The following is a 14,042-nucleotide window of genomic DNA, read 5'->3' on the forward strand; positions in this document are numbered from 1 at the left end:
GTGTCCATGAATAGTTGTTTTGATAATACTAATTTTTTTATAAAGGCAATATACATTAAATACAGAGTACTTGTTCCCTCTCTAAAAGCACTTACCCTATGTAGGAATTCCTGCCAATCGGCAAATGCTGGACAAAAGAATATTGTTCTTACCAGTTGTGTATGATGTATCAGGAGTAGGAACTCACTAGTCTTGTCTATTAGCCCCTGAGAAATTGTTACCTTTGACATGTTGGCCTGGTATTAGATAGATTACGTTATTAAGAATCGATTCTACACAGTTTTATACATAGAGCGATTGCTATTCATCGATAAAATTTGCCTGTATGAACACTCGACCCCAAGTCTCAATATATTCTATTAAATATGTTTGCGCGTTTCATTCCGCACCAGGCCCTATACAAGTAGTCACCGATGCATCATTAGAAATAACAAGTGGTCGACAACAGTTTGCGATTGTCTGTTATTTGTTTGTTCAGTATGTTCTAAGGATCCCAAAATACTGTCGCAAGCACTGCGATATTCCGTAGTTTCGATATTTCAGCAATGGTTAGTAATAGTATTGATAATGTGAAGAAAAATCAGAGCAAGCAGAAAAATAACCTTGTCTGTGGTCTATTGGTTAGATCAGAGATGGGCAACGGGGCAAAAATTTGTCCATCTAGACTGGTGGGCCATGTAAGCGTGACGTACAGTGTTACAAAAGTAAAAGTGGAAAACGTTGAGCCTCGTGCGAGAACTAAATTTAATCGCAATCCCAAATTCCTTGAGCTCATTTTCTAGCTAAAACATCAAAATTTGATTTCAGTTTGGTCATGGCAGCGTCAGACGGGCCAGATTGAATTATCCAACGGGCTGAATTTGGCCCATGTCAGGGTTACCACATGTAAAATTTAAACCTAATACTCGCATTCGGGGTACCAAAAATCAGATGCTGGACCGTAAAGTCGTTTCGGAAATTGAATATTGCGTAACAATCGCTGCTGATGCGAAATTTGATCCAGTAGTTTCGTTATTTTTTCACATCCGAGACAAATTGCACCATCAGCATGTTATGTTAGATAGGTCGTGGTAAAGGAAAATGAGCGAAAGAAGCTGATTCCTAATTGATGTAGTTTGGTGTAGTTGTTAGTCGTTGTATACTGATGTGTACACTGCCAATTCTAACAGTTGCTCTTGGATTTTGAGTGTCAGATGAGACTCAATTCGATGTTTAGAGATTTGACTTGGCGGTTGGCGCATCATGCTAAGCGTTACCTTGCATGGGTTCCTATGTTTGAATTCTGTGGGGGAGGATCTCTCTAGACTCCTCTCACTGTCATGGAAAGGTTTATTCATAAACCCATTAAGGCATTAAGTAGGGTCAGTTCATTAGCTTCATTGTAGTGATTGCTCAATTCTTGTTAGACATTGTATACTGGCGGTAATACACTGCCATGATTCTAATAGTTTCAGCAGCTCATCGCAATTGAGTGTCAGATGGCACATGCTAAGCGTAAGGAATACACTTTTCATCGCACCTCTGATTACCCTGCATGGTTTGAATCCTCCAGGAGACAATTATATGCGAGAGAAACGCTCGACTCCTCGCTACCTTGACAGGATTCATGTAACTCCTTCAGGTACACAATGCCCGAATCAGCATGGTATCACTCCTTATATTAGAAGCCGTTTACCTAGGCTTGTGTGATGTGAAAACTAATCATAAAAAACACTATAGGTTTGGTATTATCCTGCCTAAAAATGTTTCTTTTTCTTTTCTGAACTTTTAGTTTTCTATTTTCTAAAATTGAGATTAATTTTGGGTCAAAAAGTACAAAATGAGTAGAATGTATAAAAAACGACATTCTCTGGTGCAAATGTTCATTAAAACCAGAGTTTCTGACACTATTCTCGAAAACGAGAGAAATGAAAGTTTCATCAAAAAATCTGGCAACCGTGGTACCGATGATAAATCTGGCAACAGCGGTAGTGATGAAAAATCTGGCAACAGTGGTAGTGACTCTGATAGCACTGAGGATTACCCTCCTGGATTTAGACCTCCTGGATATGTGAGTCGCTCTGTTAGTTGTCAAACATAACATGAGAGCTATTTTTTGAAATCATTCCCATTGCCCTTTGTAAGCACGTTAGATGGAAGAATGGTTATAAAGGAGGAGGGGTGGTTTTGCGGGTCGAAACCCCCCTTTTGAAATGTAAAAAATATGAAATAAAAACATGCATATTCCAGCGTTTGCTCAGACCCACTAGCTGTTTCGATCTAACTTGGCCAATAAAAATATCAGAGCCCCCTCCCCTTTGAAAATTTTTGGCTATGCCCCTGGTTACAATCGCCATTTGAATGATGGCCTCTTTCATAGAAGGGTTATTGGACTGCCATGTAGACAGCAGGTTAAGAATAGGGATGGATATATGGTCCCAATCACCATTTGAATGGCCTCCTTCATACAGGGTTATTTGGCTGCCATATGGACAGCAGGTTAGGAATAGGGATGGATTATAATAAGGCCCCAAACACCATCTGAATGGCCTGATAATGTATATGCACTAAAGTGCTGTGGAAATTGCAGTAAGGTCAATGGTCATGCATCAGCTCTTTTTTTATTTATTTTCTCATCTTTTGCAGCAAGACATCACGAAGCGTCTATCCCTTCCTGCAAACGTTCAACTCCCCACAGATTATCTTCAAAAAATTACCGTTAATTCTCCGGGTTTCAACAATCAGCCTATGTCAAGGAAACTGAGAAGAGCTTCACTGGTGAGTGGAACTACATTTGTTAGGGCACCTGTTCACAACTCAAACGAGGAGACGTGCCGAAGTTTTTAAAATAATCATGTCACGTGTCATGCTGCTCTCAAATAATTGTTGGTATTGGAAAAGAACTTCATTGAATACGTAACAACAAACTTCACCAAAACACATAAAAACGAGTAACTATATACTTGAAACAATTGAATGTAAAATGCTTCTATATTTTATGTGGGAGTGTTTTTAAACTCTCATCATGCACAAGGCTCTATGCAAGCACCCAAGTTGCCAGTCCATGTTGGGTATGGAATTAGTTAACCAATTAATTGTTTAGATGTATGGACTTGATGGTGGAGGAAACCTCAACCAACCAGTGATAACATGACAAGCAGTCCAGCAATCCTTTTGCTCATAATTATCTCTCACAGGATTTGAACCTAGGATATTCAGAGTAGCGATGACAGATAATTCCTGAAATTGGCTTAGCACGATGAGCCAACCGCTGAACCTCTTTTTCAACCATTTATGTGAAATCCCTCTCTCCCATCGCTGAAATGTCGAATTGTCATTCTCATTTTACTAATAATATAATGGACTGCCAATGTTTTTTTGCACTTTCGGAATTTGTCAGAAAAGTTCGATTCTATACTATATTTCCTTATAGTGTCAGTAGCTCTTGGCTTTTTAAAGGTTACATGTTTCTTCTCTTAAATTTCCCTGTGTCTTTGTGTTGTCCACATTTCTCAAAAATGTCATTTTTTTCAGTCCGAAATTGGTTTTGGGAAACTGGAATCGTACACGAAGCTTGACAAACTGGGAGAGGTGAGTTCATTTGTAGATCCAGGTTACGAATTTACAGCTTCAAAAAACTTTTTTCATACTCTGCCTCTGCCAATATTATTTCTTGCAATCTTCCTCGTTTAGCAATGCCCGCCTGAGTTATTACATTCTGGGTGAGATGGTAGGCATGGGATTCGGGCCTGGGATATTTACCCTGCGGAGCTGACCCAGTCTGACACTTTACCCATTTTGCCATCGCACCAACTAAAGCGACTGAACACAAAAACAGACGACAAAATAAAATAGTCATCAAATATGGCTAAGTACCACTGTCTTAACATTCTATTACCGTGGTTCTCTAACTTTTTAAGCCCCGCCTACTTTTTAGAATTTTTTTATAGTCTCGCGCCTCACCTTAAAAGTAACCAGCTAACAATTATTTACAAATAACAGATAGTGAAGCAAAAGTATGTTTTATTCAAAAAACACGCTGAAAATATGTGGATGGAACATGAATATCCAATATAAAAAATTGTAAATATCCAAAATAAGTGAAAATATGTGGATGGAACATGAATATCCAATATAAAAAATTGTAAATATCCAAAATAAGGCAAAGGACAAATCCCAGAAATATTTTTATTTTTAATTAGTTTCACACCCCCTTAAAAATTGTATACGCCTCCCTCATGGGGCATGCCCCTTCGTTTTAAAACCATTGTTCTTTTCTGAGTGAGTTTTGTTTGGCAATGTTAAGTAAAACTCTTAAATCACTTGGTTCTATTGATGACCAATACAAATCTAATACACAGGTTACAAATCCAGTCAAGCGAATGCATGTAAAGGCAACCTCTGCCCTGTGACACGGGTAATCGCAGCCAACATATTTATGGTTGTATTTGCGCAGATGGCGCCACATCTAGGTCAACCGCAAAACACTTCAAATACAATTTTAATCCTCTAGGGGGAGCTAATTGTCAATCAACACATCGTTTCACTCCCCAAGGAAAAGATATTTATAGTCCATAGATGCCACTATGATGCCACAATGTATTTGTACCCTGCATAGATTATGCTTCAACATAGATAACCCTTATATAATTGGCATATGTCAACACAGGCCCATACTTGATCATATGCAATTTGAGAGGTATTCAAATAAAAATAAACAAGGCTGTTGAAAACACGAAGCAAAATAATCTTTCATTTTATGGTTACCTGTACAATAGGTTATCATCCCAGTGGTGTCCCGACTCCCTGGTGAAGTGGTTCCCGAACTTTACAAACCCCAATTGGAATTACCAAAAACTCAATTACCCTTTCATAGAAATTATACTTCCTGTAATTCAGTAGCAACATTGGAATACATAAACACCATAATAATGTCTTGATTTAATCTCAGCGAATGTTGAAATTTAAAGAAACTTTATTTGATTATTATAAAAATCTAAGCTGAATCAACTTCAAGCAAGTGTTTAGTCATAGTTTCAAACAATATTCATCAGTTCGAAAATCAAAAACATTTCTTCATTTCTTCAAAATTTTTATTTCAAGCCGCATGTTGTACACCCGTGATGTATAAAATCAAATAGATGTTGTTTTCAGATGTGTAATGTACGATACCGATATAATTAGGATATGATAGTTTGTTCCTGCATCAAGCCTAATGCTCATTCTTTTTACACAGGGCACGTATGCCACGGTTTTCAAAGGCCGAAGCAAACTGACAGATAATCTGGTTGCTTTGAAGGAAATTCGACTTGAACATGAGGAAGGGGCTCCATGTACAGCGATAAGAGAAGGTGGGCAGTGTTGATTGATATTTTATAAGTTTGCTCAGATCAAGGTCACATACACTCACATAGAATTCAAGGAGACTCGTTTTACTCGAAGTAATATGCACTTACTCAGAAGTTAGAGAGACTCATCTTTGAGCACTTTGGCACTCTCTCACAAGTAAAGAAAACTCATCTTAGAGAACTTTGGGCACTCTCTCACGAGTGAAGAAAACTTATAGTCATCTCTGAGAAAAGTTAAATGCACTAACTCAGAAGTTAGAGAGACTAAGTTCTGAGCGCTCTGATGTTACAGGCACTCCCTGAGAAGTAAAGAAGTCTCATTTCCTAACAAAGTTAAGGACACTCACTCAGTCCTCATTTTTGATCCAAGTTACGAGCCCTCACTCAGATAAAAAGTTACGGATACGGCATTGCAGGCAAGCAAACATTGATGCAACACAAGAACAGTGTGGCACAATCCGACCCAAATCAAGAGATTGTTCCGGTTTCCCAAGACATTCTCTATTTTTAATACCTTTTGATTTTTTTCCAGTTTCATTACTCAAAGACTTGAAACAAGCAAATATCGTTACACTGCACGACATTGTTCACACAAAGAAATCTTTGACTTTGGTGTTTGAGTATTTGGTGAGTTTCATAATATACTTAATAAAAAAAGATAATTTATTGTGTATTCTGTCACTGTGTGGAAACATTCGATAACTCAAATTAAATATTGACAAACTATGACTACAAAAGTGATGCTCAAACTTCCATAACCCATGGTTCGCTTCTAATGCTTCTCAACAATTGCAGCTCTTGAGCTCTTCTAGAAAAATTCTTAATTTTGCCTTTAATTCATTTTCATCAGTTTTTTCAACAAAACCAAATGAGTACTCTCGTAGTATATGTACCAGGTTAGGGTTGGGCCATAATTTTATTATGATTTTCCTTATTTTAATTCTATTACGATTTCGGGGAGTGTCTGTGTTAGCCAAGTGAATATAGCCCATAGGTTTCAGTCACTTTACACAACTGGATGTAAAGTAGGCGAACAAAGTTAGTTACCACCATATTGGTACGCACACTTCTGGACCCATAAAATGAATAAGAATGCGTGGACTCTGACTCAAGAAGATAAAAAAATCACACTTAGTTTACTTCAAATTACTTATGAATGGTACTTAGTGGAGGTCTTTACTCGTTGCCACCTCCGAGTTGCTCTGTTGCCCCCTTGTGGAGTCGAGGTTTAGGAAACTCCAACTAAACTTCAATTTTTACTTTTCAGGACCGGGATTTGAAGCAATACATGGATGACTGCGGCAGCATCATGAGTATGAACAACGTTCGCTTGTTTCTATTCCAGTTATTGAGAGGGCTCAAGTATTGCCATAAAAGAAGAATCTTGCATCGGTGAGTGAGTTCGGTTGTATTAAGATGCAAATATTACTAACCTCCTGGTAGTACATTTTGACTTTTTTAAGGGTGGATTAAGTATAAAGATATTCTCTCCATAACTTCTAATCAGCCATAAATTAACTCCCAAGTCTACTTTCGCACTTCACAGTGCAGTCTATTATTATATCTGAATGGTAGTTTTCTTGAATTAACTTTCCTTACCAGGGATGTCCTATGTAGCCTTCCTTATTTGTAAACTTGACCAAATCGGAAATAGGTGTTGATGGAGATGTTGCAGGTTCCCATTTATTAAATATGATATATTTTGTCCAATCACAGCATGTGGTACATTTTTGCGGGTACACGAGCGAATCTTAAATTGTCCAAAGAGTATCAATGAACAGAAAGTTTGAGGAACCCTGAGTTAGCGTATTTTGTTGTATTATGATACATCCCTAACTCCACCAACCTTATCTTCTTATCTTATCAGAGATCTGAAACCCCAAAATCTACTGATCAATGATAAAGGAGAATTGAAGCTTGCAGACTTCGGACTTGCTAGAGCAAAATCAGTTCCCACCAAAACGTATTCAAACGAGGTCGTTACCTTGTGGTACCGACCACCAGATGTCCTACTTGGGTCAACGGAATATAACCAATCCATCGATATGTGGTAAGTATCCTTCTTTGACCTTTGTTGAAATGACAAGGTCACCTAAATGAGCGTATGATTAGTTGACTCGTTGGTTTCTCTCCATGGACAAACAAGAAAAATAGGCGCTAGCCTGGTTCGCAATACGCATACCACAGGAATATCCTAAAATATATTCTTCAAAGGACAATAAGTTGTGTAAATGGACTGAAACCTGTGGGCAGGGGGTATATTCACTTGGCTAACAGTTGACGAACTCGTAATAGAACTAAAATTGGAATAAACTTATGCCCTAACCCTAACCTGGCATGCATACTTCGAGAGTACCGAAAAATATATTCTTAAAAGGACAAATATGAGCTTGGTATTCTGGTTTTCTTGGCATCCAACCGGTCAACTATTCCTCAGGGTAATCTATAGTGCTGTGGTAATCCTGGTTCGCGACATGAATTCAGCTCCACCTCAAAACTCAATATGAAAAACTATGACTAAAAACAACAGTTGGGCTAACGTTTATTTAATAAGAAACACAATCAGGGTCATTATGGTGTTTATTTTCATTGATATTTTGAACTGAAATTCATATCCGTAACTATAGTCCTAATTTCAGCAGGCACAAGTGGGTCGGATGGTCCTATAGCTAGGAATAAGACAATTTTGAAAATAAACTTTACTTGATTTAACTTTTACCATTATCTATTCAAATTTATCTCACAGCTTTCAAAGAAATAAAATTTTGAAATTATTTCTGATTTTTATTATTCATATGAAGTATTAGAAAATGTGATTGTTAAAAACCACGTAGCCACTAAACGGGACCACTAAATTTCCAGTAGTTGCAGCTCCAAACTGTTTCAAGCTCATGTTCCTCAGCCCTAGTTTAATGGACATATCAAGTTGCAAACTCTAATCAAACTTGCACTTTCAGGGGAGTTGGCTGTATATTTTATGAGATGGCAGCAGGACGTCCACTCTTCCCGGGATCAACTGTAACTGACCAACTACATCTCATATTCAAAACACTCGGCACTCCCACAGAAAAAATGTGGCGAGGAGTTTCTCAACTACCTGAGTACAGGTAATGCTTACTTTGACTTTTGATCTAGGGATTTTCCACTTGGGGGAGGTTTCTGAATTTGGTACATATCATTGAATCCTTAGTGATTCAAGAGTCTTGCTGCACACTAACACCAGAAACACCCATCAAAAAGAATCCAGGATTTTCAAACGTGGCAGAAAGTCACGCAGTACTGCGGAAACTAAATCATTAGTACCTTTGAATCAATTCATATTTTCTTTGTAAATCTTGTCATTTAGAAATTTTGATTCAAATTTAATTTTGGCAACTACTACATTAATTAAGTGGATTGCATGAAACTCGTTCAATTGTTCTGTTAACTGAGTATAAACGTATAATTTGTAAATGCCCATGAATATAACCAGAGTAACTCCCGAGCACTCGAGTACAGAGAGCTTGGCTACTTCATCTTCTCAGCTGGTTGGGCAGGATCAGTCATCTGTGACTGATGACATCACAGGTCATGCTCAGCCATCTGGGAAAATGCTAGTTGCCAGAAATACAATACAGTTATCACTTTAACTGTAATGCGTTTATCCGTTTGTCGCTTTTTATTATTAAATGTGGCGAATAAAATAATTGATGGAAACCTGTGAAAAGTAAAACTTTTGGGTATCTTTGGAAATGAGTCACAGATTGGCATGATTTAATGTAAGACGTCCTGTCACTGCCAGTACTGGTTCATAGTTCCTCCTTTCACGCTCAAGGTCGGTTAACCTTGAAGTCTTGCCCGGCCCCTTCTGATTATATTTCATGATTATTGTTTATTCTTACTGCAGTATTTCCCTTTATGTAATTTAAAAATATTCGGAAAAGAAATCATTCTCCATCAATCTGCATGTACATTCAAACTCCTGCTAATATTCCAGGCACCACAGCAAGAAGATTTATCCTGGGGAGTCTTTAATCAGCATCTGCCCAAGATTGGACCACGATGGGCTTGATCTGCTTGGAAAATTCTTAGAGGTTTGTCTTTTGGTTGAGTCAGGCTTTTGCTAAACAATATATTTTTCCAGTTGTGTAGCAATTCAAATCTGGAGTTTGTGTTATTACATGTATATTGACTGCATATAATCAAATACCTATTAGGTTCACCATTATTATTAAAGTTGCTCTGAAGACCATTTTGCCAATATCAGGTTTGCTTTTATATAGCCTACTTGTATAGTTTAAAAATAAAATATTGTGCAGGGCGTTCAGTTTATACAATTCGTATATTAAAAAGGCAATTAGACTATTGCACAGGAGTTCTCTAGCTTCTTGAAGGTTTCATTGGGGTTTTGCTCCATCAAAAAGTCAGAAATGCATTTGCCAGATATGCAACAAGACTAGTGGTCGCCCCGATCAGACTTGTTTTAAGCAAGAGTGTATTGAACTGCAGGCCCTTTCTCCTTGTTTACTTTCTATTCCGGATTCGTATGTGGCTGTTGCCACAAGGATGCGTGACTGAGGTAGTATTATGAAGATAAATAAAAATAACATAATCTCTTTCCACGAAATATCAAGTATATTTAATATATGTATAAATATACTTGATAATTCGTGGAAAGAGATTATGTTATTTTTATTTATCTTGATATGACCTTGGAAATTAACGAAGGTCATTTCTTTTTTTTTTAGTTTGATCCTCAGAAACGTATTTCTGCAGAAGACGCCGTTCATCACCCGTTCTTCAAGACTTTGGGACCAAGCGTACATCGCCTACCAGACAGTGAGTGTTATTTCTAAGAACAAGACTATAGACTGACTTAATAGCTTGAATTTTGATTACCAAAATTTATTGGACATGAAGTTTACAAACAATAGTTTTGTTGTTGTTTTTGTCAGCCTTTTCTTTTCTTCTTGTTGGTATGACAAAAATGACTTTTTTTCATTTCCTACTGGACTAATTCAATCTATTACTAAGCCACGTTATTTATTAAGGTTGGCTTGTCCAATTAGCAATTCCTTTTTTTGCTTCAGATATATGGTTTTACTTATGAGTGAGTGCCCGTAACTTTACTCAAGATGAGTTTTCTTTATTTCTGAGTGAGTTCTCGTAACTTTGATCAAAGATGAGTCTCCTTTACTTCTGAGTGAGTGCCCGTAACTTTGCTGCTCAGAGATGAGTCTTTACTTTCGAAACTTTTCGGTAATCGATCTTTATTTGTCTTTTACAGCTGTTTCCATATTTACACTTCCTGAATGTTCAGTGACCCGTAACCCAGGGTCACGTAATTCCTCATTCCCTCACCAATCCAGCGGTAAAGGACGACGACAGTCTATGCTGTTTTGAGGCAACAGTGCTGCCTAGTAACAAAGAAAAGACATACACGCCATCAATGGTAACAGTTGCTTATAGCAACAATGAAGAAGCGTAGCGCCTGGCAACAATATTGTTGCCACGGTGAAGTGAGGGTCATGTATGGTGATTTTTCTCCAAGAATGTGATATAAATGTTTTTGATTCATACTTTCCTGGTCTGAATGTATTTTTACCAAAAGTTATCCCCGATTGATCAGTTATTTAAAATGCATCCTACACGGAAAAAAAAAGAGTGCTAACAATTTATGGAGCTTAAATATCTTTGCAGTCTTGGTCCGAAAATTCAACTTGTTTGAATATACTTCTCTACTTTTACCAATTTTGAATACATTCTAATTGAAGTTCCTACAGAGCTTGATGTTTATGTATAAAACAAAAAGCCTCTGCATGATTCATACTATATTTCTGCCACTATTTATTTTTCTGTGTGGGATGGATTTGAAATGAGTTCTGTCATAATCTTTGCACATTCTGGGTTTGAGACCATTCCTAGAGACGAGACGCAATTGCTGTTTTTATATTTTACCAATTGAATATTGACGTACTGTGATTTTAATCAGATATTTATAGGATTGTTGGCTTCAGTGAAAAATCTATTGCCAGGAAATTAAACGCATCCCCATCTAACATAGGGAAGGTAGCTTTTAAAAATAAGGCTGATCATAGAAAATATTAGTTTTTTACGTAGGTTGCTTAATAAGACATTGTACAAAAAAGAATTGACAAATGACGTAAATCTCACTTTATATGGCTATTCAGACTATTTCTCTAACTAAGACTAAGTCCTAACTCAGAAATCTCTAAAGCAAATGGCCGTACAAACGATTTTTCGCACAGATTTGGTTATGCCTCAAGTGAAGTTGGAAAAAGAGTGAAATAACGTACTTTCGTTAGAACTTTTCTAATAACGGATTCTGAATGAAGGTTTCAGCATTTCTTAATTTGATGAATTGTTTCTCAGCATACTAGGAAAAATATCGGGCTTTCTACACTTACTTATTTACCTACAACTTATGGTCCAATTCTTAACATTACCAAATATACCAGAGAGTCTCATTAGGGAAAGCACCTCCCAAATTTGGGGGTTCAATATTTTAACAATTTTCTTTACAATTTCTTTCTTTAATGAAATTTTATATTATTGTTATTTCCATTTTGCCTGCCTGTGATGTCATAACTGACCGATTATGATGTCATAGAGAGTTTTTAAAGTTGTTAGTGTGATGTCATACTGTGCTCCATTGCTTCATCTTTACATTGTTGCATCACACTTTCACCATCTTAATTAATTGTGACTTCATAGTAGAAACTGCTTGCACTGTCCTGTTGTTATTTTGCTTTGTCTTGTCCGGACACGCTTTTCATTTTATAAAATTTTTTAAAGGAGGGGAAATTCCCCAGTTTGTATCCTCTCCTCATATTATAACATTTGTCTCTCACGCCACCAAGTGGGGAAATCATGTACTATCGTGCCATACATATTAATAGTACTCTTGTTACATTTGTTGTCATGACATCATGATATGAAATATGATGTCACAGGACAATAATATGACGTCATAGTGACCAGCGGTAAGTCTTCATTTGCTAACTCGTGCTGAAATATTGAAATCAAACATAATTATCAGAGTCATTATAATCTCCCCCCATTTTAAATTTTTTCGATATGCATCCACTTTTTATGGTTTTATCTGATGGACTTCGATCATGTCTAACTTGGTGTTTTTATCAATTTCTGTAATATAATAAATGAATTTCATTTCCTAATCTGTGTATTTACTATTTTAAGAAAAACTGGATTTTAATCAAAGAGGAGAGTATTAGACCTAATCTCATCATCCAGCAAAGATTTTACTTTAAAAGACCCACAGTTCCCCCACCAAAAAAAATTGAACACATGTTTTCTATGCAATTCAAACTAGCGCGAAGGCGTTGAGGAAGGATTTGAAGTTAGTCTCGCATACCCTCTACTGATAGTTCTTGTATATGTTTTTAAAGGCAATGTGGCTTTTGAAGTTATACAAGTCGCGTATCCTCTACTGATAGTTCTTGTATAAGTTTTTAAAGGCAATTTGCAATATAAATTCACCAAATTTCTGAAAACTCAATGTGGGATTTGGCATACTCCATCATGAACACAAGTGCAAAAGCCCAAATTATATTTTTCTCTCCTTCGCGCCATGATTCAGGTTTATTTGCTCTTGACTTGTTTACACATTGGCATTTTCATCTTCTTTTGCCCATACACCGCCAACAACAGAGGCTCAATTACATTCATGACATTTTATTAAGATTCAAGCGTTTTGAAGTCATCGGTGAGCAGAATAAATAGCTTGATTTGGGTTTCCTTCCTGTTTAGCAGTTGCGGTAATTGATGTAACACTTGTAGATATGTGTCGCAGTGCACTTTGTTAAATTTGTCAAGGCTGGCAAATGGGCAGGTGACATATGGTTGACGACTGACGTTACCCCATGGTAGCATCACGGAAGGCTTCATTGACACGTGGGTCAGGGCAGTGTATGTACGAGAGGTTCGCTAGAGTAGTCAACTCTATTGGGGCGGTTCACAAAACTGCTGGTTGTTTTAACCATCAAGCAGTGATTTCCCTACACCCCCCCTATAGGGGGTGAACACCCCCCCCCCCCCCTAAAATTTCAAACACCCCCCCTAATTTTGAGGTGCGATTCCACACTGAGGGGTTCTAAACCGCAGTCTGCGGGCCAATTACGGCCCGCGTGACGATTTAAAATGGCCCGCCGAACTTGAGTGAAATAGTTTAACCCTTCATGTGGTACCTTTTGAGTTTTAGATACCGTCTATTGTTACATGTATATCACAGTTTAAGCACGTTTATTTCGTAACAATTGAATTATTCCGGTATCTTATGTATACGTATGGGTATTAGGATTACACACTGCAGTATTTTAGATATCAGCCGTATATTAAGAAAGCTTAAAGATGTCACAAAACGAAAACTAGGCACTGAAAACAGACTTTTTTTAGATGAATGACAGCGTTGTTTATTTCTTTATTGAAAAGAATCAAACTTCAGCGATTTGTCTTCTTACCAACAAAATATTTCAGTTCTGAAGGAATACAACATTATGCGACATTATGACCAGTTGACGAGCTTATTCCAAAATTTAATTCATACAAAAGTCAAACAAACATGTTCAAAAAAATTAGAAATGTGTAACAAAACAAGCCATAAGTAGCCATTCATACAATGCCAGATGAGCAAGTAACTTCATTAGTCACTATCAGTTGCAAATTACTTGTTGAAACGTAGTAGTATATATTTAC

The 14,042-nt window shown here is 37.1% G+C and overlaps 2 protein-coding genes across 4 annotated transcripts in view; one reads left to right on the top strand and one right to left on the bottom strand.

The window, feature by feature from the left end:
- Positions 1–12,505, top strand: part of LOC120339696 (cyclin-dependent kinase 17-like) — a 40,011-nt gene extending 27,506 nt beyond the window's left edge. For 2 of the 3 annotated variants that reach the window (XM_039407878.2, XM_039407880.2), the window contains 10 exons: positions 2,626–2,757; positions 3,514–3,570; positions 5,216–5,330; positions 5,860–5,954; positions 6,595–6,719; positions 7,195–7,377; positions 8,285–8,434; positions 9,304–9,400; positions 10,055–10,145; positions 10,594–12,505. In XM_039407878.2, coding sequence (XP_039263812.1) covers positions 2,626–2,757; positions 3,514–3,570; positions 5,216–5,330; positions 5,860–5,954; positions 6,595–6,719; positions 7,195–7,377; positions 8,285–8,434; positions 9,304–9,400; positions 10,055–10,145; positions 10,594–10,709 — 1,161 coding nt within the window. In that variant the 3' untranslated portion in view covers positions 10,710–12,505. Of the gene's footprint in view, positions 1–1,767; positions 2,051–2,625; positions 2,758–3,513; positions 3,571–5,215; positions 5,331–5,859; positions 5,955–6,594; positions 6,720–7,194; positions 7,378–8,284; positions 8,435–9,303; positions 9,401–10,054; positions 10,146–10,593 lie in introns of those variants that run through there. The other variant, XM_039407879.2, reaches the window with a different exon arrangement.
- Positions 1–14,042, bottom strand: part of LOC120339460 (dual adapter for phosphotyrosine and 3-phosphotyrosine and 3-phosphoinositide-like) — an 88,133-nt gene that overhangs the window by 65,581 nt on the left and 8,510 nt on the right. The window lies entirely within an intron of this gene.

Source organism: Styela clava, chromosome 9 (genome assembly GCF_964204865.1).
Source record: "Styela clava chromosome 9, kaStyClav1.hap1.2, whole genome shotgun sequence".
Lineage (NCBI taxonomy): Eukaryota > Metazoa > Chordata > Ascidiacea > Stolidobranchia > Styelidae > Styela > Styela clava.